The sequence below is a fragment of the Trichoderma breve genome, assembly GCF_028502605.1.
Source record: "Trichoderma breve strain T069 chromosome 7 map unlocalized scaffold00007, whole genome shotgun sequence".
Taxonomy (NCBI): domain Eukaryota; kingdom Fungi; phylum Ascomycota; class Sordariomycetes; order Hypocreales; family Hypocreaceae; genus Trichoderma; species Trichoderma breve.
In genome coordinates, this window is record NW_026611593.1 from 1,728,453 (window position 1) to 1,754,136 (window position 25,684).

The window sequence follows — 25,684 nt, forward strand, 5'->3', positions numbered from 1 at the left end:
TCCAGATAGACCTGTTGGGAGGTTGCTATTTGTTCTACTATTTGCAAAGACATATCCCGTGTGATACGCATATGCCAAAGATGAATCCAAGCAAGCGGAGGATAAAAAAATCGAGACCGAGAAGATTTCAAACACCCTCAAGTTAAGTTATACGCCTACAACGGGGGTAGTTGCTATATCTACATTTCCCTAACTAATGACCGCTACTGTATTTATATTTCTCTAATAGCTGCTACTATATCTACATATCTTTAATAGTTGTTACTATATCTACATTTCTTTAATAGCTGCTACTATCTCTACATTTCTCTAATAGCTGATACTAGGTCTATATTTCTTTCGTAACTGCTACTATGTATATGATAAAATTCGGGTGCTGGCTGAATAGGCCCCTAGATAGCCCTAAACAGTACTATCGAGCTGCTGCTCGAAGATAGCTTGGTCCTCGTCTTCTTCCTCTTGGGGATCTCGTACTTCCAACTTGACCTCATCACCATCATCTTTTTTTCCCTTGAACTGGGGCCGGAACCCCACTCCTCTCGGCGTCCCCAAGCTGCTGCTGCTGCTGAGGAGGAAGAGAAGGGGTCACACTCACCCACAGGCAGAGCCAGAATGAAGACCACATGGGGGGGGGGCCTGTTGTTGCTGTTGCTGCTCGGTGGCAGCCAGGCCAACTTCAGGCCGGCATCTTGTCTTGCTCGACGCAGGATTTTTCTTCATCGCCGGGAAAGAGTCCCTCCCACCGGGCACAGCTCGCACATCGTTATCTACATGTAGTTATATTTAGGGCTATTTAGGGGCCTACAGGCAATTTTAGCATCGCGCTGTGTATATCCAGGCGACTGATGAGATAAATAACTATTCATTTCCCGAGTCTTCAAATATCAATAAGCGGAACCCAACCATAACCCCTCATAGTTCGCTCAACTCATACCCTCCATGAACTCGACTCGGTCAAGCAGCATTTGCCGGTATCCCATATATTCCTTGAGCCCTTCCCACTCTGGGCCCATTTCCTCTCCGTGTCTCCAGGGCTCCTTGAAGCCCCATGCGCATGCTACCTTGTCCAGAGCCGCTCTCTCCTCCTCCCTCAGCCATCTATACCGTAGCGGAGTTCCGGGAGTCCAGGTCACTCGCTTCATCTGGTCCTTGTGGCTCAGCTTGGCAATCATGCCCAAAGATCCAATCACAAGAAAGTATCCCGAGATGCCCGCAACACCAATTCCCGTAGCAGTGCTTATGTCCATGGTGTTTTGCCAATACGAAGCGTAGGCTGTTGATAGACCGAAGATGCCAAATGGGAGGGTGGCGAGACCGATGGCGGGGGCGGTGCCGTGCTTGATCAGCTTCTGACGCTTGAAAGCTGGGAGAGAATATGAAGCCTCGATGATTCCGAGGGCCGAATCCAGATTCTTGGCATCAATTGCAGCCTGCAAAGCCATATCGGCAACGGCGGGCTCTATAGCTCGAGAAGCCGCATTGGGGTTTTGCTTTAGATACGCAATCTGACCGTTTTTGACGACGGGCTTGGGCTTCGTTGCGTAGAGTTCAAAGACGGCAGGCAGTGACTCTGGCTGGCCGAGCTGTGATTGGATGGCGACGTAGAGCTCTAGGAATTCCGGCGTCATCTCAACATTGGGGTTTGAGATGATGGTATATGCCGCGTGAGAGATCCGACTGGTTGCGTCCACCAACTTGGCATCTATTGGAACCCTTGCACCCGTCCGCTCGGCTCCCAGAGATACCAACTTCGAGGCCGAAGCCTTGAATTGCGCCTCTGCCCGCTTCAATTGGGGATGGAGCGCAGACGCGGCCCGTAGACACGACTGCAGTGCAGCAGCAGTCAGCTGCTTCGCGGGGATGCCGTCGACTGAGAGGAACTTGTTACAGCTATCCTCCGCTACGTTGGCCAATTGGGATGCATCTGTCAGTGGCCGCGGCGTTGAAGCTGGCACGGCTTTTTCATTTGCTTCTGCATCCGCTTCAGCATCTGCTCTTGAGGCCGAGACAGAGGTGGCCCATCTAGCCGGTGTTGATCTCCAGACTGAGCTTTGAGCAATCTGGCGAGGGGCTGAGGATAGTATTCGGCTAGGGAAGGGCTGTCTTGATGCCTGCGCCGGCAATGACGCACAAGAATGGCATATAAAGCCAACCTGCCGAGGGTTCGCTCGCCGCATATTGGGCGAGGGAATGCGATATAATTGGTAGACAAAAAAGATGAAGTTGGTCAATTGCCAATGCAGGCCGGCGCAAGTGACTTCTGTGTCGTTGTACTGCAAACTCGGCTTTACGGCTTGGCCAGACCAGAGTCGCTACCAAGAAAGCGAGGGCAATGGGCGGCAAGACGGAAAAGTCGAGGCGAGGTTTTGGAGGTTGGAGTTTTGGCACAAAATCATCGCATGCAAGGCTGTGATTGGCTCCACACTTTGGCTGGCGCAGTATTACAGTGAGGGACAGTACAATGAGTGAACAAGGAGCCGAGATGAAGCACTGAATGACGAGTTTGTGCGACTGCAATCACATGAAACAAAACAAACAAAGAGAAACGAAAAACGAAGAAAGATTCTGATGGTGATATCTTCCACCTACTATCCCATCTCATCTCAAGCCTGTATTTTCTTCTTCTTCAACCTCTTCACTCTCAAATAGAACATTCTGGTGCTAAATCCATCCAAGTTCATCCCAGTCGTGAGGCTTTGCCAAAAGTGGGGCCCTGATTGGTTCTCCTCGACCTCCGTCTGCTGCACCTTCGTAAGCCTGATGACGAAACGTCCAGGCTGCCAGAGACGAGCCTTCGCCTTTGCCTCTGCTTTTGCCTCTGCCACAACACCATCATCCGACCTGTGCAATTCGCCTGCGATTCCTCTTGGATACCCGCATTCCGGGGCCTTGATCCAGCTGCACGATCATCCACCCGAGTCTTGCGCCCTGCACGAGACCCTGAGCCGCCTCTCCCAGCCTCTCAGCGCAGCGACAACCCGAGACTCCAACTGAACGAAACTGTCGATATCACAACTCTTGCTCCTCACACGCTGCCATGCCGCCTCCTCCTCCTCCGCCGCCGCCTCCGTTGCCTGGGGCTGGAGGCCCTCCTCCGCCTCCTCCCCCTCCAGGAGGAGCCCCAGGCGGTTTACCAAGTCGTCCACCGCCAAGTTCAGGAGGCCGAGTGCGTTATTCCCACGACGGACATGTGGAGTGAAATCGCTGTAGCTGACTCTAATTCTCAGAATGCTCTGCTTGCCGACATCAACAAAGGCAGATCTCTTAAGAAGACCGTTACCAACGACCGTTCAGCCCCAGTTGTTGGCAAGACATCCTCCTCATCGGGTCCTGCGATAGGCGGCGCCCCTCCCATCCCCGGCCTTGGTTCGGCGCCTCCCATCCCTGGCCTTGGTTCAGCGCCTTCTATCCCTCAGAATTCTCTGCTTGCCGACATCAGCAAAGGAAAAGCTCTCAAAAAGACCGCAACCAACGATCGCTCGGCCCCGGTTGTTGGTGCAGGCGGCGCCCCTCCCATCCCTGGCCTGGCGCCGCCTGTCCCAGGAAATCGAGCGCGAAGCAACAGCGAGCAAAACTCTGGCCCAGCAGACTCGGCACCGCAGCTGGCCGGTCTGTTTGCCGGCGGTATACCGAAGTTGAAGAAGCGAGGAGGAAACATTGATACGGGAGCCGGCGCGGATGCCTCGTATGCCTCGGACTCGGAGAAAGCGCCATCACATTCGGCGCCCCATGTCCCGACCTTTGCCGCCCCGAAACCCCCAGCACCGCCAGCCGCTGCTGCGCCAGCTATTCCTGGAATTCCTGGACGAGGACCTCCCATACCTCCTCCTGGCGTCCCAGCCTTGAAGAAGACCAAGGGACCACCGCCGCCGATTGGAAAGAAGCCGCCGCCGCTCCCAACATCTCGCAAGCCTTCATCCAGGGCCACGCCGCCTCCGGCTCCCCCTCCGCCGGCTCCAGCTTCGGCTGCCCCAGTTCCCGCAGCTGCACCTCCTCCTCCTCCTCCGCCGCCAGCATCCGCAGCACCGGCTCCATTTGCGCTCCCTCCTCCTCCGCCTCCTCCTCCAGCAACTTCGGCACCTGTACTGCCCGGAGCACCACCGCCTCCTCCACCCTCATTCGCACCTCCGCTACCCTCACCATCGTCAACTCCTCGAGCTCAACCACCGCCACCACCTCCAGCTCCTCCTGGAGCAGCTCCTTCTCCTCCTCCGGCACCGCCAGCTCCACCAGTTTCGGCTCCGGCTCCGCCCTCTTCCAATGGCCCCTCTGCACCTCGAGCCAGAGGATCATCTCTCCGCCATACCATGCTCGATCCCAGCACATTTACCTTGACTGCGAATGGTGGCGGCTCGTCAGTGAGCCTGCCGTCCAAGACGTCCAATCACTCGCCATCACCGAGCCAAGGCGGTACGCGGATCATGATCAACGATACGAGATGGCACTTCAAGGATGAGAGCGTGTTCCCGAAGCCTCGGGATTTTGTTGGTGGTGTAAGGAGATATAGGGCAGGCAGAGGGAGCAGTGTTCCGCTTGATTTGAGCGTGTTGAATTAGGCCAATAGATGATGATATCAGTTTGATTTTCCGGAGATTTATCTTGTGACTAGTGAAGAATGATATGGAATGCCAGTGCGAAAGTACCCCTGATCTATATATACACACAGCTTTATATATATATATTTCGATAAAAAACTTGTCCCATTTATTTGTGAAATATCCATTCTTGATCATAGCCCATGGAAGGAAACTACTATATTCCTGCGACGGAGAGCCTGGGCAGACCAGGCCGAGCCTTTCATGAACGAGACTACGCCTAACACTTTCCCAGCGTTCAAGCTCTCGTCTTTGAAATTCTTCGTTTGATGTGTATTGTACAAAGTGTCTATATAACCAACCCTCGCTCTTCCTGTTAATACAATTTTCTCTCCTTTTTTCTTCTTCTTCTTTTACATCGACTTCAAGTAGTTGGACTCCTTGATCGTGGCCCTCCTCTCCTTGCGCATCGCCTTGCGCAGCTCCTCCCGCTTGTCCGCCGCGGCAATGTTGTCGAGGACGCTGCCGTTCTTGTCGCCGGGCAAGTTGATGGACTGCTGCTGCAGCGGCACCTTTGGCGCGAGGGCCTCGAGGTTGCCCTCGGCGAGGAGCTTGGCCTCGAGGGCCTTTTGGCGCTTGGCGGCGAGTTTTCGTTGTTTCTTGGATTTTGCTACAAAATCACATTCATATTAGCCACAGGTTCCTTCTTCGTCTTTTGTGTTTGGGGGAGGTGGTAACGACGTACAGAACTCGTCGCCGAGGTTGTCGTCTTCGGCGTCGGCCTTCTTCATGACGTCCAGGCATGACCACAGCCACTCCGGGTAGTCCTCGTCCTTCAGTGCGACGGGGTCTTGCCCGCCCTTTGTGTAGTTGAGCCCATTGAGCACAGTTCCCTCTGGGCAGATGGATCTTGAAGTGGGCGTCGGCTTGGCCGCTTCGCCGGCGTCGACGACGGGCGTTGAGAGCTGCGGTTCGGCTGAGTAGAAGCGCAGCGACGATGAAAATTGTCGCGAAAAGGGCAATTGGCGGCGCACGACGGTGGCGCGCAGGCACCGGGTGCAGAACATTGTGAGGGCGGGTGGTTTTTATATGAGTGAGGTTGTCTGTCGCTGGGTGAGGCGAGGCTCTATTGGTGCTTGGAGAAATTTTGGGTATGCGGTCGGTTTTGGTGGGGGTGGCCAATGGGATTGATTGACCGCAGAAGCTCTGGACTGCTCTCAGCCTCATCCTTTTAAACTGAGCAACTTTGATGAGCTGATGGTTATTTGGAGTTAATTAAGCATTGGTATGTTTCTATAGTTTCTTTTTTTTATTCAAATTTAATTCCGTTGCTTCCTGATATATACACTGGCAGAGCATTCAGCCTCTGCGCTCAATATCATGGCTGTGGTTCTAAACCATGGCTCTACTCCATCCCAGACAAGCCCTCCGCCGGTTGATTCGGCCGCCCAATAATTCAAAAATACTATGACACATGTTTAAACACTTGGATTGATCAAATTCATGAGAATCGTCCCTGGTTCAGCTTGGCAATCTTGTCGCTTGTGTGCACCTTGCGCTCCAAATCAAAGTCCTGGTCCTTCTTCTCCAAGTAGTTCTGCTGGATAAACTTGGTTCCCTTGACCTTGTTCGCGCCCAGCAATTGCAGGTACTTTTCTGTAATTCAAAGCAATGAGACTTTTGTGCTTTCTCCCAGGGATACGGATATTGGAATCCGCCTGTGCGCTTCCTCAAACTCACCTCTTAAATGGCCGCAGTTCTCCAAGTGGTTGACTCCCTCCCGGACGTAGCACTTGCCCAATTCCTCGCCGACGATGCGAGTCATCATGGCGCCAACCCATTGTTCCCGAATGATGGCATCCTCGGCAGCCTTGAACGCCTTGGTATCGTCAAAGTCGACGCCGTTGAATGTGGGGGCCACCGTGGGCTTCTGGCTCTTGAAGAGCTCGGATTCGGGTGTCGGCATGTTGCAGAGGCGGCTGGGCTTTGAAGGTTCGAAAGGGATTGCGGCTGGGGCGAGGCCGAATGGGTCGCAGGTTGAGGCAACGGAAGCTTGAATATCTCCTGATGCTTGAGCACCTTTGGAATGCCTGCCTCACTCAGATCCGCTATGCGATTAGCCTTTCGCTCCTGGCCTCAGGCAACAACTTTCTAGCCACACGAGGCTGCAGGTGCGCGTGTGGGGAAAGGCCAATGACGAGCTATGCCGTTCCAACCCACCGCCTTTGAGCAGCCCACTATTCTGCCGGACAAGAAGAAAAAAATTCTGAAAAAAGTTGGGTGCGGCGCGCAAAGGCCCCAACCACCCAAAGGTTTAAAAGCTTGCGACGCTGCTGCTACTGGACTTTCTTTCTCTCCTACATCCACCTTTGAGACAAGAAAATTTTCATTCTTGTGCCTTCATCTCTTCCTTACATCCCTTTTACCAATTCTTTTCATTTTAATTAGTCTAATCCTCTTTCACAATGGCCAAGTCCACCAAGGTCAAGGAGTCCAAGAAGGCTGTCGCCGCTGAGCCTGTCAAGGCCGTCGCTGCCAAGGCTGCCACTTCCAAGAAGGTTGCCAAGGAGGAGCCCTCTAAGAAGTCCAAGAAGAAGGAGCCTGAGTCCTCTGACGAGTCTTCTGAGGAGGAGGAGGACTCTGACTCCGACTCTGCCAGCGAGAGCGAGTCTGAGTCTGAGTCTGAATCCGAGTCTGAGGAGGAGACCACCAAGAAGCCTGCCAAGAAGGAGGCCAAGAAGCCTGCTGCTAAGGAGGAGTCTGAGTCTGAATCCGAGTCCGAGTCCGAGTCTGACTCTGAGTCCGATGAGGAGGAGACCAAGAAGCCTGCCGTGAACGGTAAGGCCAAGGCTGAAGAGTCTGAGGACTCTGACTCCGAGTCCGACTCCGATGAGGAGAGCGACGATGAGAAGCCTGCTGCCAAGGTTAGTTACTATGAACTCGCTCAACTGGCCCGAACTTTGACTGACTTTTTCCCTCTCTTAGGCTTCCAAGTCTGACAGCGATGACTCTGAGGAGGACTCCGACGACTCTTCTTCCGACGAGGAGGAGAAGAAGGCTGAGCCTTCCAAGAAGCGCAAGGCCGATGAGGAGATCGATACCTCTGCCAAGAAGACCAAGGTTGACAGCAACGCTGCCCCTACCCTCTTCGCCGGCAGCTTGGCCTGGAGCGTTGATGATGATGCCCTCTACCAGGCATTCCAGTCTTTCGATGGCCTTGTTGGTGCTCGTGTCGTTACCGAGAAGGGCACTGGCCGCAGCCGTGGCTTTGGCTATGTCGACTTCAAGGATGCTGAGTCTGCTCAGGTTGCCTACGAGGCTATGCAGGGCCAGGATGTTGGCGGCCGTGCCATCAACCTCGACTACGCCAACGCCCGCCCTGAAGGTTCTGACCCCCAGAACCGCGCTGCCGACCGTGCCAAGAAGCACGGTGATACCCTCAGCGCTGAGAGCGACACCCTGTTCGTCGGCAACCTGCCCTTCGACATTGATCAGGATTCCGTTACCCAGTTCTTCAACGAAGTCAGCTCTGTCACCAGTGTTCGACTGCCCACTGACCCGTAAGTTATCCTGTGGCTTGAAAGAGTCTATCTCGCTTGTTCCCTTAACGATGCTGACATGTCCTTTCTATAGTGAGAGTGGTAACCTGAAGGGCTTTGGCTACGTCTCCTTCGGCTCCGTTGAGGAAGCCAAGGCTGCCCTCGAGGCCAAGAACGGTGCCACCATTGGCCACGGCAGATTCGCCCGCAGCGTGCGACTTGACTTCTCTAGCCCTCGTCCTCAGGGCGGTGCTGGCGGTCGTGGCGGCTTCGGTGGTGGCCGTGGTGGTCCCCGTGGAGGCGGTCGTGGTGGCCGTGGTGGCCGCGGTGGTTTCGGCGGTGGTCGTGGCGGCAACTTCAGCGCTGTCAACCGCACCAAGCCTGCTGGCACCAAGATCTCCTTCGACTAAGAGGGCTTTGTCCGAGAGGGGTTTAATATATTTGTCGGGTTGTGGGTATTTGCGGTTTCGGTTATAATCTACGTTTGGCTTTTTGAGATTTAGTGGGCTTTGGGCAACGCTCTTTGGTAATAGAGCGCAGATGAACGCTGGGGGCTTTGGCACTTGGTAATCTGTGGGCTCATCGCTTTGCTTCTCACGAGAAGCATGGTGAAGATGGCATAGTTGGGCTTTTTGACGTCGGCGGCAATGATGGTTCCACCATCGGCGCCTTGTACACAAACCAGTGGGCTTCTGAGGGATTTGAGGGCTTAATCTTGGTTCATTTCGTTGACGGCCACGATGGGGCATAGACGAAAGAACCAACTTTGATGGCTGCGAATACTTCTGAGGGACCTGGGGGCTTTTTTGCAAATGCAAATACTTGCTACGTGGGCTGCACTTGAGGATTCATACATTCAGTACGAGTCCAACCTTTGCTTAACTCGTTTACAAGGTAAAACCCCCGGATGTACACCGATATAATTCTTGCTCCAAGAGACTGGTAAGTCTCCGCCCACGACGTTTGCATTGCATTGTAAAAATAGGCGTTTGCTACGGAAAAGTTTTTTCAAAATTTCTATTACCCTTTTACTAGACATGATGTAACTCTGTAGAGCCCGAGTATAAAAATACAAATGTCTTTCCGATTAATTCAATACGAGATGCGCTCTTTTTATTTCGCCTGTGAGATGCAGACATGCTGAATGATGCCCAGCATCCAGTTGCGATTGGCTCATGTCTAGGATAACAGATGACCTATCACACTTGATGCGACAAGGCTGAGCAAATCCGGTGGCGCGCCGTCACCGTGTGACAAACGCCATTGCTCTCCCTGGACTTGACACATGCCACACCTAGTCGTTTGCTATCAGGGAGAGGCGAGCCGATCCGATGCAGGTGATTGGACAGTCTGCGCACAGTGGCTGGCTGTTTGCAGACAGAACAGGCAAGCAAGCAAAGCAGTAGTAACGAGCTGTCTCGTCTGACTGTACCGTGGCGGATCAGCGTTCCTATCTCGAGGCAGAAGAACAAAGTACAGTATGCACAGAGCGAGAACCTAGATGTCCTAGCAGGCGATATCAGATCAGACATGCACCATCGCATTCGTATCTGTATGATATGCCATTTTCTGTTTCAAAAGTGATACGACAAGTCGGGAGACCAAGCCAGTGAACCCCAAGTTGGCAAGGGAGGACATCCATTACGTCTTTGGATGCTCATGCGGGCTCTGGCTGGTTTAGGCAAAGCCCCCGCCCTGTGCTCATGACCTGGGCTGGCTGGGCTTACAGTTCAAGTTAGTACAACTAAAGGCTGCTGAGCAGGACAGAGAGAGAGAGAGAGCCTTGTAAGTTTTGGGGGAATGTCTCCGCGTGAGGGAGGTAGTGGTACTTGTCAGGGTCATGCACACCGCCCGGTTGGGGAAATGCTGAGGCTTTGACGTACTGTGCGCGCGACACTGTTTCTGGGGTGTACTTGTATGTCTCATGGCAGAAGCATCATTGCCGGAGCCATGCCATTGATCATCTGGTTTTGTTCTCTTGATTGGTGATTTGAATGTTGCTGCAAGGGATATTCGGAGTTTATTACCTGTTGATTGGGCGGGTTTACATGTAAACTGCAAGTACGAGTTATCTTTGCCGCAAGTAGGAAACTTGTTGGGTAATTCCGCTTCATCATCTCGAGTAGTGCCAACTTCCGTATTTTGCCTGTTCTCCCCCCTGGCATTTCTATACTTTAGCAATAACGGTATTCCGAGCAAAAAGGTAATTCCGCTTAGGAATCAACCTCTCATTGTAATTCATCTTATTACCTACCTGGTCAACCTGTTCTCAGCCGTCTTCGTCTTCTCGCCAGATTACATAACGCCGCTCTCATCCATGTTCCCCCAGATCTCGTCATTTGCGGTACCTGGGTAGTGACGCAATTGGCCAGCGCGTGATGCTCCCACGCACTGTCCCCTGCAGTTCTGGCCAAAGTACCAGTACTGCTGACTGCCCGTCGTTTATCGTCATGCAGCAGCCTCTAGTCCAGACAGGCCATCATCTAGCGAGACATCTCGGCCCAACCTCTCAACAGAACGCTCTCTATCTCCGGCACTTGCCATCTTTCCTCATTTCCATCGCCCATTTTTGACGAGACTCACGATTTCTTCTTCCACCTGTGAAACCATCACCGATCGTCGATATTTGTAGCAGCGTCGTGGCGAAGAGAGCTTGTGCGTGCGATCTGCTGGCCGAGTTGCGATCGGGTGGGTCGCGGTCACCGATAAGGAGTGCAGGACTACAGGGAATAGGACCTATCGCCAGCGTGTCGAGGCCAAACAACATCGTCAGCCTCGCGATTTTTGATTGTTGATACTCCGTACTTTTACAAAAACCGAAGCGATGGCTCATCAACCGCCATTTGATGAGCAGGCGGGCCCCAGCGGGCAGCGATCCGTCAGTATGCCAAACGTGATTCCCAGTGCCAGTCTTCACCAACGACGCTATGATGGTTCGTCATCGCCAGTGACATCCTTCCACGACCATGGTCCATATCCGCTAACTACAGCAGAAAATACCGATTCTTGGGTCGAAGTTGCGTCGCAGCCATCGTCCTCGTCGCTCTCCAGCATCGGCGATGAAATAGTGACAACTGGCTTGCGAGTTGGAAACTCTTACAGCCGTCGCCGGCGAGTGCAGGCATCAGCGAGATCCGTACCACGTATACAGACTACCATCCCTATCACAGGGACAAGCAGCCAAGATGAATATGATGAAAGCGACAGCGAGGAAGATCACGTCCTCTCTAGCTCGACCGAGAACATGCAGCCGTCACCAGAGGAGGATATGGAGGATTCCGACGGGGAGTCTGACGGAGATGAAGGTACGGCTCTAGGGGGAGCGCAAAACCAAACCGGCTTTCGACCACAACCAAATGCATTCTCTCATCCTCCATCACATCAGAGAAGTTACTCGTCAAATGCCGCCATGTCCCCACATCCCCACGGCGACTTTACACGGCCCTCTTTCTCCCAGCGCTCGCATACGAGAGTTCAACGTGGGCCTAGCTTCATGTCACCCTCCGTTCGCGAAGATAACGATGCCGCTCTCCGCGCTTCCCTGACCACTCTCCTGTCATGCGCAGCTGCAGCTAGAGGCCTGCCTAAGAGTAAGGAGGAAACTGAGGCGCAGCGAGCTGCACAATCTGGAGTCGGTCCCAGCAGCCAGCCCATGGAGCTCCGCTTCGTTCCCGAAAAGGATCTGTCGGAGGGATCTGAGAAACCTGAACTGGCCCCGGCAGCAGATGCAACGGCTCCAGCCAAACGTGGACAAGTCTCTCCGGCTAGATCATCCTCGCGGACTGGTGCACCCTCGGAGAAGACGAAACGGGTTGTATCAACGGCCCGAAACCCTCGAGCGATAAAGAAGAAGAAGACGGCAACTACAGCCGTTGTTGCGGAGGAGACTCTCATTTCTCCGACTCTCCTGACCTGGGTTGTCAGTGCTGGAGTCGTCGTGCTCGTATCCGTAGTTGGCTTTGGAGCTGGCTATGTTATTGGGCGTGAAGTCGGCCGCCAGGAAGGCTTAGCAGCGAGCGTCAGCAGTGTCAACGAAACTGCTTCTTCCAGCCGCGACGTGATTCGCTCGTCCGGCAGCGGCCTAAGACGATTTAAATGGGGTGCCGTGGGAAGAAGCATTGTCGCCCAAGCGTAAATGCGTCGACGGCTATTGTTACATTTAACTCATCTTTCGGTGATTCTTGAGTGATGCAGAGATACCTTGAAGTTTGAACCGATACGGCAGCATACACAGATACCACATACATGATGTTCTTTATTTAGCAGCTGGCTTTGATTCCCCCCTTTAGGCAAAGGACGGCTGGTAGGGTATTGGCGTTTGACAAAGGACCTGATTTGGATACGAACTGGTTCACAGATTGCGGACGGAAGACACTAGGGCAGCGTTTGCTTTGCTTTGGCTTTGGCTTTGCGTGGATTTCCTTTCTTCATTTTGCGTGTGTTGTTTCTCTCAGCCTCTTCTTTTCGTTGTTATCATGCACGCAGATATGCGTTTACACATGTATCTATCTGCATCTAACGGATGATGACTTAGATTTAGGCTGCGATCGGGGTCTACATTTCGAGTGCTCGTTGTTACGGCGGTGCAGCTCGGCAGATACTCACTTCTCTTCTCGATAACATGTCATTCAATACTATTTTTACGGTTTACTTCCAGTCATGAACTGGTGCATTTTGCAACAGGCATGTAGTAGTGCATCCCTCCATCCAGTCCTTGCCGTTGGCTATTGATAGATCTGGGAGATTGTTCGATACTGTGGAGGTTGTGAGGTGGCATCAGACCACCTTTGTCATTTCTTCTTCTCAAGCAGCAGCCGTATTTTCTTACCAGGAAATAGATAGGAGCCAATTGGATTTGTTTGATTACACGGAAATTGCGTGCCTATACGTGTATTTACGGTGCTTCTTACTTGGTGTTGTCAGTGGGCTTTGAGATAAAACACAAACGTATTCGCATTCGCCCGCAATCCGCCACATCGAGTAGGCTTAGTATGGAACGCAAGCAGCTGCAAGAAGTTACACGTATAAAAATGAAAATACAACGCGATCGCGCGCAGATCCGAATACGAGCCCCCACTGATTTCCCGTTTTCCTAGGCGGTCTGCGCTTTCCGTGCATTTATAACCTGCCATCACGCGCGCCCTGATTGGCTGGCCTCCCACACTTGCCTCGTGGGGCAGGCACCTTAAGTGGGACTCGTCTCTTTCCCCCCTGGATCTGGCCTCTTTGGCAGCGAAAAAAAGGCAAAAAATATGCGAGTTTGGCTGCCAAAGCCAATTTGAACCAGTCTTGATAGAGCCAAAGGGCCACAGATTAAGGCTCATTTTGGGCTGACTTATCGAACCACTGGTGGTGCCGTAGCTGCATTTCCTGTCTCTGTTTGTCTCTCTCTCCTTTTCTTTTTCTCAGATCGAGTCTTTTGCTTCCTGTTGATAAAAAGGACGCGGGGCCGGCAGTCTCTCTCTCTATCTTCCCTTCTTTCGCTCCAGAGCGGCAGACAAGTTTTTCTTTTTCTTCTCTTTGGGCTCCCTCCATCTCGACAAGACTCCCAATTTCACCTGTCTGCCACCCTATCCGCAACGATGGGCATCCTCCAAGATGCCCTCAGCCATCCGACGGCGCAGCTCTACTTTGAGCAGAGTGTTGGCGCGCAAGTCGCCATTGGCGTTGCTGGCTTCCTCGCCGTCGTCGTCTTCCTCAATGTCGTCCAGCAATTGCTCTTCAAGAACCCTTCCGACCCGCCTATGGTTTTCCACTGGTTCCCCATTATTGGCAGCACCGTGATCTACGGCATGGACCCTCCCAAGTTCTTCAAGGACAATCGTGCAAAGGTGGGCAAAAGACGTATCCCGTTTACACTCAGCCTGGTGGACAATGGCTAACACTCAATTAACAGTATGGCGACGTGTTTACCTTTATCCTGCTCGGCAAGAAGACGACCGTGGCTGTGGGCCCTGCTGGAAACGACTTTATTCTCAACGGCAAGCTCAAGGATGTCAACGCCGAGGAGATTTACAGTGTCTTGACCACGCCCGTCTTCGGACGAGATGTCGTCTATGACTGCCCCAACGCCAAGCTGATGGAGCAGAAGAAGGTGAGTTTGAGCTTGCGCATAGCTGTATAGAGAAATCAAGCCTTGAATTGGGCACTAACACGATACCCAAGTTTATGAAAATTGCTCTTACGACCGAAGCGTTCAAAAGCTACGTTCCCATCATCTCCCACGAGGTTACTTCATACTTCAAGCGCGACCCTGCCTTCAAGGGCAAGTCTGGAATTGTCGACATCCCCAAGAAGATGGCCGAGATCACAATCTTCACTGCCTCCCACGCTCTTCAGGGCAGCCTCATCCGCAGCAAGTTTGACGAGTCACTGGCCGATTTGTACCACGACCTTGACATGGGCTTCACCTCCATCAACTTTGTGCTCCACTGGGCTCCTCTCCCCTGGAACCGCAAGCGTGATCACGCTCAGCGCACCGTTGCCAAGATCTACATGGATACCATTAAGGAACGACGAGCCCTCGGTGACGATGACAAGGAACTGGATATGCTGAAGCACCTCATGAAGTCAGTCTACAAGAACGGCACCCCTGTCCCTGACCACGAGATTGCCCACATGATGATTGCCCTTCTCATGGCTGGCCAGCATTCTTCGTCCTCCACCAGCTCTTGGATCATGCTCCATCTCGCTCAGTACCCTCAGGTTGTCGAAGACCTCTACCAGGAGCAGGTCAAGGCCCTGGGCGCCGATCTGCCTCCCCTCCAGTACGAGGATTTCGCCAAGCTGCCCCTGAACCAAGCTATTGTCAAGGAGACTCTCCGCCTGAACGCCCCTATCCACTCCATCATGCGCAAGGTCAAGCAGCCGATGCCCGTCCCCGGTACCAAATATGTCGTTCCCCCTTCTCACGTCCTTCTCGCTGCTCCTGGCGTCAGTGGCTCTGACCCTACCTACTTCCCCAACCCTGATAAGTGGGATCCTTACCGCTGGCTGCCTGGCTCTCCCAACGCTCCCCTGATGGCCCGAAATGACGAAGAGGAAGAAAAGATCGACTACGGCTACGGTATTGTCAGCAAGGGTGCGGCTTCTCCTTACCTTCCCTTTGGTGCCGGCCGTCACCGATGTATCGGCGAGCACTTTGCCAATCTGCAGCTCCAGACCATCATTGCCGAGACGGTGCGCCTGTTCAAGCTGAGCAACGTGGACGGCAGCAACAACATTATCGGCACAGACTACGCTTCCCTATTCTCTCGACCTCTTGAGCCTGCCAAGATTCGATGGGAGCGGAGAGACTAAGATGTCAACGTCTTGAAGGGAGTGTGGATGAGTTGAAAAAGGCAAGCAAAAATACACCCCAAGTTTTTTTTGAGTTGGGTTGGATGCGTACTGTATATGATATCTTACGTCGGAGTTTTTGGGATGCATGGAAGGAAACAATAAAGCACATGATGGTAATGGCTGCATCATGAACTGTAATACCTAGTACTATCACTATTACTACCTAATAACGCCAGTAGAGCTTTGAATAGAGCTAGACGAAAAAGGAAAGACGAATAGAAGCTTTCTTACTTTCTTACAAAAAGCAAAAAAAGCTCCTTTTTATAACACCACATGCACTCTTTCGTACAACCAAAGTTGCCCCGAATCGGAAAGACTGTTCTGACGCCCCGATCTCCATCCAAATCGGTCTTGGGGCCGAAGGTGAGACGTAAACCCGCACGGCAAAGCCGCCATATCCGGTCCAGACCACGGGGGCTCGGCATTCAGATCTCGGCAAGGCAGATTGATTGACAGAAATAGACGCTCGCTAATGAGAAAGCCCCTAGGTAGGTTCGCATGGGCTCACCTCACCTCGACGCTTTTTTAAGTTCTCTTCAATCACACCACGGCCGGATCCTTTATTATGGAGAGAAGGCAGCCCCTGGGAGCTAGCTTGCCGTCCGTTCGGGTCACCCTTTAAGCCAGCCTTTCCCAGCACGTAAACTGCGTTCCTTTCTGTTCAGTCTCCTCATCATAGAACCATAATCTCCGCTCATCGTGGCGTCATAACACTATTCTCTTCTTTCTGGTGCTTTTATAGAAACTTACATTCATTTTTTCTCTTGAGTTGCTGTTTGTTCACAAGGTTTGCGACATGGCTCATCAGTACGGCCCCTATGTTCGACTCTGGGGCATCCGCCCATCACAGCTACCCTCAGAGAACGCGTCAGCTCAGGATCTCACTCCTTTACTCCAACAAATATTGAACGAAGCAGTTGCTTTTGTCGACACCGTACCACCGCAGCCATCATCCTCATCATCATCGGCCTCGTCGGGCAGATCCAACCAGGGAACTGGAGATGGACCATGGAAGGCCAAGGGATGCAGGGCGTTTCACCACTCAGCCGCGCCAGTGCACATGTTTGAGCGGGTTGTCTCAGCTGAAGAGCTAAAAGCGATAGCCAAGGACCAGAATCTCCCCCAGGCGACCAACGGCTCAAAATTCAAGCCAGAAACCTGGAGTCTGAGACGAAGTGTTCACGAAGGAGCGAAGAAGGCCGGCACCGCAGACTGGGAGGAATGGGTACGGTGTTTCAAGGAGGGCCATGCGGACGCGGAGATGAAGTTTACTCCCACGGTGATGAGCCACATGCTGAAGAAGCAGTGGGATTGCACGGGCGCAGAGGTCACGCTGGGAGGCGACGTGTACGAGAATCTCACGCTGAAGCTGGAGGAGTCGGTGCACAAGATGCCTGCGCCGCTCAACAACCGCGCATTTCCCGTGCTGCAGGTGACGGCGGCGGTGCGAGGACGACGCGAGTTCATCGTTGTTCAGATTGCGGCGGTGCCAGAAACTCTCAGCAGCGAGGAGTCAAGGTCCGACGGCGCCCTGAGAGGCACGTACACGAGCGTGGAGCGCTTCCGGGAGGTGGACGAGCAAGGCAACGTCGAGTGGTTGATGGGGACGGTGTCGGATGCGAGAGGCGTGCTGCCGGCGTGGATCCAGAAGATGGCGGTTCCGGGGCAGATTGCCAAGGACGTGGACATGTTTCTGGAGTGGATTGCGAAACAGCGAGATGGAAAATAGACGGCATGTTCTTTTTTTCTTTTGACGACGGAGACGACTGATTATGTTGGTTGCTGGGACGTTGATGTGTTTGATGTTATATGGAGAGGATCAAGCGATGAAGTGAAGAGCGCAGTTGTTATATACCTATACCTACTCGGTATTTCTCTTTCAATGTCTTATCTAATAGCGAATTGGATTTTTATCGTAATAGATTGCACCATTGCCGTTTTGGGATTTGTCCAGCGGTGTGGTTGGACGGAAGGAGGATACGAGGGCTTTCCCCAGTATTCATCTTCACAATGGGAAGGAAGCATCTGGCCCTCATTACCATTCACAATCATCATCGTTTTTTCTACTCATTTTTTTCTTTCTCATCATAATCTTTTCACTATACGGATCACCTACATCGTACCTCGCAGATCCTCCTCAGATAGCTCAGTCCGAAGCCAACATGACAAGAGGCCGCTCCGTCCCAGCAACAGTACTATCGACTGGATCCAGCTCCAGCTTAAACGACACCACCAAGGCCATAACCACAGCCATAATACCCTCGTCCTCATCCATCTCGCCCATTCCCACAAATGGCTCCCTCACCACCAGAAACGGCTCCAAGCTCCTCGCCCAAGCAGACGCCCTCGCACGCATGACCATCGAGTTCAACGTCCGCGCCGTGAGCGCCCAAACGGAGCGTCTGGAGAAGGGCCTCAACAAGCTCATGATGTCCACTAAAGAAGACAAGGCATTCCGAGAAAGCCACGACGCGAGGCTGCAGAGCCTGTGTAAGGAGATTCTCGTGGTGAAGCAGCGCATGGAAGAGATTCAGGGGCCGGAGTGGAATGGCAGCGGCAAGGATGGGCTGGAAGGAGTTAAGAAGGAGGTTGATACGTCTATTGAGTTATTGAAGAAGGAAATGGAGGAGCTCAAGGGTCTGGTTGGGGGTATTTCGAGTACGTTGGATAAACTCCCGACAGCGGCTGAAGCAGAGGCTTTGATAAGGCGTACTCAAGCTTCGGTATCAACAGGTGGTAGAGAGATCCAAACTAGGTCAAAGGCTGCAAAAACACTCGCAGACTCTAGTAAGTATATTCACCATTTCTCTATTCATCTGCATATGTCTCCTTCTCAAGGTATACTCGATGCTCACAACTTGAGTCAAAGAAACAGCAAGGAGCCAAGTCTCCATCAAGCAGCGTATTGACGATGCCATCGGCTCAACCCGTCGCTGGAACCGAGACCACAAAACAACCAAGCTCGGCGATGCCACCTTCATAGCCAACTACCTTCGACAGCAATCCAAGCGCGACCCACCAATGGCAGTCTACATACAGAGATCGATCAAGCGTCATGTCAGCCGCAGCGGTCGCCAAAAGGCAAAGGACCGTCCCAAGAACCTCGAGCAGTTTTGCCAGGATTTGGTGTGGAAGGACGTCATCGAGACGGCGGAGGAGGTGCTGGTGAGGAATGTGGCGCGGACAGCAAAAGCTTTGGAGGAGCGGATGGGCTTGTCATGATTGAATGGGGTTGCATATACGGCTGAGATGTAATGAGAAATGTACACGACCTGAGGTTTTTCCAAGATGAGTAAGAAGAAAGACTTTTGACATCAAACAGTTGTTGCAATTCAATTTCAGAGCTTCCAGTTTCATGATACATACACGAGGTCATTTATCTTGTGTGTTCATATCATAGTTTGATACTAGCATGTCTATTGCAATCGCTGATTGGCATCTAGCCTCCAGAGATATCAATGAAAAAAGGGCTATACCAAATCCCAATCGCTTCCTCCATATCGAGATAATCATCAAACGAAGAAAACGGGTAAGAGATATCAAAACGCCATTCCAGCCGCCGTTTCTTGCACGTTATATCATTCTCGCCCTTTTACCGGTCCGTAAACTCCATACCAGGGCAAATGGCAGAAAAAAAGCATACCAAAATAAAATGCTCAGTAAAAGATTCCTCCTTTTCACTGGACGACGACGGATTAATATGTAATTATAGTAAAAGATAGAAGCTCCCCCATAATGGAAACTCAGCCAAGTGACCAAGGCTCTTAATCATCGGCCTCGATGCCAATGGAAGACTGCTTGAGTTCAATCTCCGACTTGAGCTGCTTGATCTGGTTCTCAAGACGAGTCCTGAGAATCTTGTTCTGCGTCCTTTCAAAATCAGCCACGCGAGCGGCGAGCTGCTTCTTAAGATCGTTGATAATGTCCTTGACGCCCTGCTCCTCATCGCGTTGAGCACGCGCATCTTCATCAAGGTCATCATCATCGTCGTCGTCGTCGTCATCGTCATCATCGTCGTCTTCAGATTCGCTTGCCTCGATGCTATGTTGTAGCATCGAGGCCGAAGGCGTTGCGGCGAGTGCAGCCGTAGGAGTTTGGGTGTCCATGGCAGTAGCGGGAGTTTCGGCCATGAGTTCATCGGCAAAGGCTGCTTCCAGATCGGCCTCGAGATCGAAATCGTTTTCTTCCTCGACGCCCATGGTGACGTGCTGTTGGCCGAAATAGCCCATGCTGTCGTCCATTTCGCCTTCAGCGTCCTCCTCTCCGTCTTCGTCCAAGCCGTTTTCACGTTCATCGACCCATTCCCATTTCGTGGAGGCGCACTTAGCGTCCTCAGTGAGCAGTCGTTCGACTTCAGCTTCCTTATCCTCGATTTCCTTGCGGCTGATGGTCTTGGCAAACCGTCGATTCACGCAGTCGTGCATAGGCGGTGTCAGGCCATGCGGCCACTTGAAGTTTGAGTCAATTATGCTGGGCAGAGGCGCGTGCCTCGCTTCCTCTTCGCTTTTAACAGCCTGGAATACGTAGAACATCTGGCAGATGTCTGCCGACTTCATCAATGACTTGCGGTCCCACGTCTTCATCGACTCCGTGATGGTGGGCAAATCGACCATGACAGCCGCAAAGCACTGGCCCTTGACAGTCACAACTCCGCGTCTGGAGTCCTCTTCGAAAAATCTCATGTAAATATCAGCCCCCCCTGCCGCCTTGGGCAGCCCAATCTTGCCATTCTCCATACACGTGCGCACGTAGTCTGCGTGCTCGCCGGGCAACATGCGTAGGATAAACTGCTCTTCGATCGCCGGGTCGACTTCATTGTCGCTGGCTTCGGAGTCGTAGCCATCGCCGGGAGGATGCACAGGCGGACGACCACGAGGCTTGAGCACCAATTGAGTAAGCCCAGCCTTGGATCCCACCTTGACCTTTGTTCCGCCACCTCCTCCACCTACCTTGGCGATGGGCCTGATCTTGATTTTTTGTTTTGTCGCGGGCGGGGGGCCATTGCCCACGGTGCCAGCCGTGCTTCCACGCAGCGGCGCCTCGTCTTCGTCGTCGCTAAGCGAGCGCTTCTTGCTTTCGATGAGCTTCTGACTCGGTTTCGCTTGTCGGCCCGCTTTCGTCGTCACCACTGGTGGTAACCCTTTATCCTTGTCTTTTTCTTTCTCTTTCTTGGTCTCTTGTTCTTTGCCCACGTCCTTCATCAACACATCCTTGTTCGCTGAGACTCCCGCCGGCGTCGGCGGCTGTGACGAGCTGATCTTTAGCTTCACCTTGCGCGGGCCCTCGCCAGGCGTCGTTAGAGGCGCATGTGCGGACGAAGAAGCCCCTCCAGGTGTCACTGCAGCATCTCCGACAAAAGACGATGAGCGGCTCACGTTGAGCTTGAGCCGCGGCTTCGGTGGTGGTGCAGGAGCTGCAGGAGCCGCGTTGGCATCGCCTCCGGGACTAGGCGCCGACATGGTCGTGATCTGGAGGTGAATGGTTTGACGGCGATGGTCTGATGAGTTGTTTGTATGTGTGATAGGGTAAAAAAGAAAGAAAAGCGGGAGAGATTGTAGAGGTTTGCTGTGACTGATTTCTGTGGAAAGAAATGGAATTGGAGGGAGTAGCGAGCTGCGAATTGAAGTTCACAGAAGCTTTGTCGCGGAAGCCACGCTCGGGCAGTAGCCTCGCAGGGAATTGTGGGGCTTCCAACGCGCTATTCAATTGTGGCAACTTGCACCATTGAGCAGAGAATCAGAATACATTGTCCTTCTCATTATTTGGTCCATATAATACCAAAAGTGAGAGAAATCTCAACTGTGCTTCTACATTGATTTTCTTGTTTCTTGGAGAGAAGTGCTCTCATGGAAATACTTGTAACGCAGCCAAAACAACATCCGTCTGGGACTTAGACCGCATATATGTACTAGGTGTACCAAGATGCAGAGGCAAAAGTGATGCATTTTTGTATGAAGAGTCATCCGTTGATTCACAGCTAAACTACGTAATTTTTTAGTAAATGAATGCTGTCTCAAATCCAGCAACACAAATATGAAACATGAAGAATAGTAGGAAAAGAAAAGACAGTCATGCTCGCTCCATCAAAATCATATCCCCCAAACGCCGTGCAATGCCCATCCACCACAATCCAATAGCAGCCTACAACCAATGCCTGTATAGGCAAACTCCCAAAAAGCTATTTTTACATGCGAGAATAGAATCATTTCCCCAAGAAAGGAAGACAATGATTTAATTCATCCAACCCCATGGGTAGTTGCCATCAATGTTGACCCAACCTCCCTTTTCAATGCCATCCTCCCATCCCATCATCACTGCCAACATCTTGCAGCCCATCGAACTGACAGTGCATACAATCTTGTCACTTGCCCCCGCCAAAACTGCCAGGTCAAGCATATACGCCCTGCCCATGTAGCTGCGCAACTGAATCGTCTGCTCAGAGGGCGGTTCTATCCGCCCCGCCGACGCTCCATTCGCATGGCCGTTGTGCTTCCTGTCAAACCCGAGATTCCAAAACATGGGCGCAAAGAACCCACCTTCCCATTGCAAGGTTTCATCCTTGAAATGATGAAGCACATTCTTGTCGACCTCTTCCCGTGGAGCGGCTTCTTTAGAGGCCAAGCGGATGCGCTCCTGCGCAAACAAGGCGTCGGAAAAGTCAGGCTGCTTGTAGACAGCAGGGTCGTCGGAGGCGATTATGGTGATGGACTGGTTTGTGGGCATTTCATGGCTTTCAGATGAGCTGTAGTGGGCGCCCACCAGCTCTTGGACCTTGCTGAGGAAAACCTCGGATGGGATATAAGTGTTGCGATATTGGTACTCGAGAGGGTGCGAATCACCGCGCCGAACATGCAGCCCAATGATGGGGACATGCGAAACGGCCGAATCGGCTTCCATTGCCTGTTTCCTCAGTTGTTGCACCCGATTATGGGCATACTCTTGGTCATCGGCATTGATCTTGAAGAGTGCCTCGTATCCCGATCTTGCAAGTCCCATCAGATCTCGTAGGTTGTTGCTGGTTCCAGCGGCGCGATGGTATTTGGCCATTAAAGCCGGGAAAACATCCTTAAGCGTCGTGCCAGTGACAACCAGGTGCTTTGCCTGTGCCGGGCAAGGGAGCATCCGGTGTCGCGGAGGTGGCCGGCAATCGGGAACCGGCGGTGCCTGGAAGATGTCGGTATACTTGCCATAGGCCCAGCGAGAGTCGTCGATGAAAAAGGCCCTGCCATCTTGTTTGGCGAGGCCATAGAGCATCCACATGCCCATGACGGCAGTGCCGAGCCCAGCATCTGAGCTCTCCAGCACATACGTGACGGAAGACTGGCAGATAGGCAGTCCGGCCATGGACTCCCAGTTCAAGCCAACAAAGTGTCCAGATTTTGGGGTAGTATCTCCATGTGCAACAGGAGGTAACAGTCCATACAGCTCAGCCTCATACACATCGACAAAATACTCGTCCACGGCGTCGTAGTTGAGCTTGTCTTCTTCAGACAACGGGGCTTTACCACGGAGCTCCCTCGTATGAGCTGAGACCTCACGGCATTTGCTTCCCATGCCATCGTATTCCTCCACAGTCAGAGGGAAATCATAGTGGTGCGGTATAGACATGGTCCACTTGGACTTGGAATGGCTATGGCTGACAACTATGGGCGTTGGAAAATCTGGAATCGCGTCTTGCCCGACCATTTCGAACTCTTCTGTTGTGAAATGGGGCCATACTGCTATGATAGACTCTTTGTTTCGGAACGCAAGGCGAGCAAAGTATAGTGTTGTAAACAGCGTGATGGAGTAAAGCATATAACGCAGCACTCGGCTTGGTCGAGCAATCAAGGCTTTTGCAGGCGACTTCTTTGGCCGCGGCACCAGTGCGGGAAGACTGGGTGAAGGGGGAGGAGAAAAGAGAAGATGGTTGAAGTTGAATCGAGCCGAAGTCGATGAGAGCGGCGCTTTCTCATAGTTGTTGTATGAAGCATTTCGACGGAGGTTGAGCCGTGGAGGTGCAATCATGACCTTGGTGTGAGTCGAGAGATCCAGTGGAGGAACCATGGTGACGGTGATGCCTGTTGAGCGAAATCCACCATATAACAAATGACTAATACATGAATATGAAATGATAGTAATAATGAAAATATGTGAGAGAATGGGAGAAAGGATGAAGGGTGCGCCGGTATTTCCAATAAGATGCCAACACCAAGGGAGAGTGTACCCAGCCTCAGTCAGAGACGACTCGAGATGCCAAAAGTCGAGAACAGGCCACACGAGGGAGGGAAGTAAAAGTAATAAGAAAAAAGAGAGCGGCAGAGACGGGCCAGCCAAGATCAGGCTCTCAACCACTCACACCCTTTATAATAACAAGGAGGGCGAGGCGTGCAGGTATTCCAATAAAGTTTTCCCCCACACAGCGTTAAGCAAAAAGATGAGGACCCTAGCAGACACCGCCGATCATCATGGGAGCCAAGGGCTTTTTGATAAAAAGGCACTTCCGAGGCTTGTCTCTGAAGATGCCGAGCAGCTGATTGCGTGTGCGACTTGTTCCTATCACGGCTCAAGGGCCACGTCGATCCCGCCAGTGCCACCCGAAGCGGAATGAGAAGCGAGGAAGAGAGAAACACAAGGGCAACAGAAAGGGGGTGAAAGAAAGGGAGAAAGAATGAAAGACGGGAAGTGGAAAAGATTGACGTCAACGTCAATGCGATGGCTTTTTGGCCAGCAGGATGATGCTGAAGGAGAGTTGAGGGAGAATCTGGAGAATGGAAATAGTAGGCATCGATGGGGATCGTGAGAAGGGTATAAGCCTGGCTGATGCATGTACTCGTATGTACTCCCCACCTAAGGAACCAAGGCAAGGGATAACAGCCAAACAGAAATCAGATCAAATCAAATCAAATAAAGAAAACAAATACTAGCACAATAGAGACGGGCCAGCTTCCGGCCCTGTCCTGTGGGCGGCTGGTCAAACCACCTGCAGCTGCTCTCGGGAGCGCGGTCTCTTTGACTGGCCCTTTTGCAGTCCCCTAGCATCGACAGGGTCCCTGGGTGTCTTTGTTCAACTGTGGGGAGGGAGTGAGGCTTGATGTCATGTCTCTGATGACCCTGGTCGATTGAGAGACATACATACGCAAGAGAGAAATACAATAGGTACGGAGTATTAGAGAGCTTCCCAAGGCGGCAGGCTGGAATAATGCTAGGGGATGCCGCGAGCCACCCCAAAAGTGTTTCCGAATCATGAAAATCGTCCGACGCTCAGCTTGAATGAAACAACGCTGGCGGGACAGCAGAAATGCAAAACCGGCATCAGAAAAAAAGACGGAAAAAAAGAGGCCTAATGCATTGAGGCCAGTACTCGTACAGTCGAGAAAGATGGGAGGAATAAAAAGCCAAGGCAACCACTGCTCCGGGAGCGCATTGTATCACCCTCTCACCATTTGATTGTTTCCACCAACAACCTCTCAAATGGCTGGATTCATACGTCACACGCCAACCAAAGGGGCGTTCCAGCCAGAGACACACAGTCCACAATGCGGCCCCAGCCCGGACATCCGTTCCCTAGTTGTTTTTTTCTTTCCTTCTTTCAATTCTAGCGGGCGCTTAGAAGACAGCTGAAAGACAAGGTACGAGTAAAAAAAAAACGAAGAAGAAAAAGAAAGGAAATAGTGATAGTCGTTGCCAGTGAGTGACCAGGGGGGTTTACAGTACATACCCTGGCTGGCGTCATACCTCACTGGGGATCCTGTAAGAAACGGACTTGAAACCGATGATTCGGTTGGTCTGGAGAGACTTTTGGCGCCTGCGGGTTGGGCGTATTTAGGCGGCATCGCGTGTTTCAGATTGGCAGCCTGATCCACTTCTATGCTGCACGACGACAGAGGCAAAGAGGATGCGATCCAATGGAAATGTCGAGCTGCTTGTTTTCTTATGCTTATCCTCTCACGGGATAAGAATGAATAAGAAAATGCTGCAGTGAGGCAAAATCTGACAATTAGATACCTATTTTAAGCAAAAGCTGCCTACAGGAGGCAAAACATAGTACAGATGGGTTTGATGCCATCTCCTCGTAAACATCTTTCCCTCCAAACCTTCAACCCATCCCAACCATCTAAGAAAAAACACCACCTATTCAAAACTTTCCCTCCCTCCATCAAAAGAAGTCCATTAAAAACACATGCAGCCACAAAAGATCTTTTTTCTCTTCCCACACTTAGTTAAAATAGGCACCTCGGTTCGTCCCTACGCCGGCCCACAACATTACACTCGCTCAATATATATTCT

The 25,684-nt window shown here is 52.2% G+C and overlaps 11 protein-coding genes across 11 annotated transcripts; 6 read left to right on the forward strand and 5 right to left on the reverse strand.

Moving 5' to 3' along the window:
- Positions 1-923: 923 nt before the first annotated feature.
- On the reverse strand, positions 924-2,177 carry T069G_10733 (uncharacterized protein; the record flags this gene model as incomplete). The annotated part of the gene is made up of 1 exon (XM_056177943.1): positions 924-2,177. One exon carries the CDS (start codon positions 2,175-2,177, stop codon positions 924-926), a length of 1,254 nt encoding a protein of 417 aa, XP_056024233.1.
- An 860-nt stretch (positions 2,178-3,037) lies between these two features.
- On the forward strand, positions 3,038-4,819 carry T069G_10734 (WH2 motif domain-containing protein; the record flags this gene model as incomplete). Its single annotated transcript, XM_056177944.1, has 3 exons — positions 3,038-3,166; positions 3,228-4,493; positions 4,736-4,819. 3 exons carry the CDS (start codon positions 3,038-3,040, stop codon positions 4,817-4,819), a joined length of 1,479 nt encoding a protein of 492 aa, XP_056024234.1.
- A 129-nt stretch (positions 4,820-4,948) lies between these two features.
- T069G_10735 (mitochondrial ribosomal protein l37 domain-containing protein) lies at positions 4,949-5,602 on the reverse strand (the record flags this gene model as incomplete). Its single annotated transcript, XM_056177945.1, has 2 exons — positions 4,949-5,205; positions 5,281-5,602. The coding sequence occupies 2 exons, from the start codon at positions 5,600-5,602 to the stop codon at positions 4,949-4,951; spliced, it is 579 nt and encodes a 192-aa protein (XP_056024235.1).
- Positions 5,603-6,036: 434 nt separating this feature from the next.
- T069G_10736 (uncharacterized protein) lies at positions 6,037-6,501 on the reverse strand (the record flags this gene model as incomplete). Its single annotated transcript, XM_056177946.1, has 2 exons — positions 6,037-6,191; positions 6,276-6,501. 2 exons carry the CDS (start codon positions 6,499-6,501, stop codon positions 6,037-6,039), a joined length of 381 nt encoding a protein of 126 aa, XP_056024236.1.
- Positions 6,502-7,000: 499 nt separating this feature from the next.
- On the forward strand, positions 7,001-8,484 carry T069G_10737 (RNA recognition motif domain-containing protein; the record flags this gene model as incomplete). The annotated part of the gene is made up of 3 exons (XM_056177947.1): positions 7,001-7,459; positions 7,521-8,095; positions 8,169-8,484. The coding sequence occupies 3 exons, from the start codon at positions 7,001-7,003 to the stop codon at positions 8,482-8,484; spliced, it is 1,350 nt and encodes a 449-aa protein (XP_056024237.1).
- Positions 8,485-10,898: 2,414 nt separating this feature from the next.
- Positions 10,899-12,209, forward strand: T069G_10738 (uncharacterized protein; the record flags this gene model as incomplete). The annotated part of the gene is made up of 3 exons (XM_056177948.1): positions 10,899-11,007; positions 11,065-11,758; positions 11,843-12,209. The coding sequence occupies 3 exons, from the start codon at positions 10,899-10,901 to the stop codon at positions 12,207-12,209; spliced, it is 1,170 nt and encodes a 389-aa protein (XP_056024238.1).
- A 1,447-nt stretch (positions 12,210-13,656) lies between these two features.
- T069G_10739 (cytochrome p450 domain-containing protein) lies at positions 13,657-15,373 on the forward strand (the record flags this gene model as incomplete). Its single annotated transcript, XM_056177949.1, has 3 exons — positions 13,657-13,905; positions 13,971-14,168; positions 14,240-15,373. The coding sequence occupies 3 exons, from the start codon at positions 13,657-13,659 to the stop codon at positions 15,371-15,373; spliced, it is 1,581 nt and encodes a 526-aa protein (XP_056024239.1).
- An 838-nt stretch (positions 15,374-16,211) lies between these two features.
- T069G_10740 (uncharacterized protein) lies at positions 16,212-17,144 on the forward strand (the record flags this gene model as incomplete). The annotated part of the gene is made up of 1 exon (XM_056177950.1): positions 16,212-17,144. One exon carries the CDS (start codon positions 16,212-16,214, stop codon positions 17,142-17,144), a length of 933 nt encoding a protein of 310 aa, XP_056024240.1.
- A 433-nt stretch (positions 17,145-17,577) lies between these two features.
- T069G_10741 (uncharacterized protein) lies at positions 17,578-18,637 on the forward strand (the record flags this gene model as incomplete). Its single annotated transcript, XM_056177951.1, has 2 exons — positions 17,578-18,202; positions 18,285-18,637. 2 exons carry the CDS (start codon positions 17,578-17,580, stop codon positions 18,635-18,637), a joined length of 978 nt encoding a protein of 325 aa, XP_056024241.1.
- Positions 18,638-19,179: 542 nt separating this feature from the next.
- T069G_10742 (TAFII55 protein conserved region domain-containing protein) lies at positions 19,180-20,874 on the reverse strand (the record flags this gene model as incomplete). Its single annotated transcript, XM_056177952.1, has 2 exons — positions 19,180-20,292; positions 20,365-20,874. 2 exons carry the CDS (start codon positions 20,872-20,874, stop codon positions 19,180-19,182), a joined length of 1,623 nt encoding a protein of 540 aa, XP_056024242.1.
- A 772-nt stretch (positions 20,875-21,646) lies between these two features.
- Positions 21,647-23,461, reverse strand: T069G_10743 (uncharacterized protein; the record flags this gene model as incomplete). The annotated part of the gene is made up of 1 exon (XM_056177953.1): positions 21,647-23,461. One exon carries the CDS (start codon positions 23,459-23,461, stop codon positions 21,647-21,649), a length of 1,815 nt encoding a protein of 604 aa, XP_056024243.1.
- Positions 23,462-25,684: the final 2,223 nt, after the last annotated feature.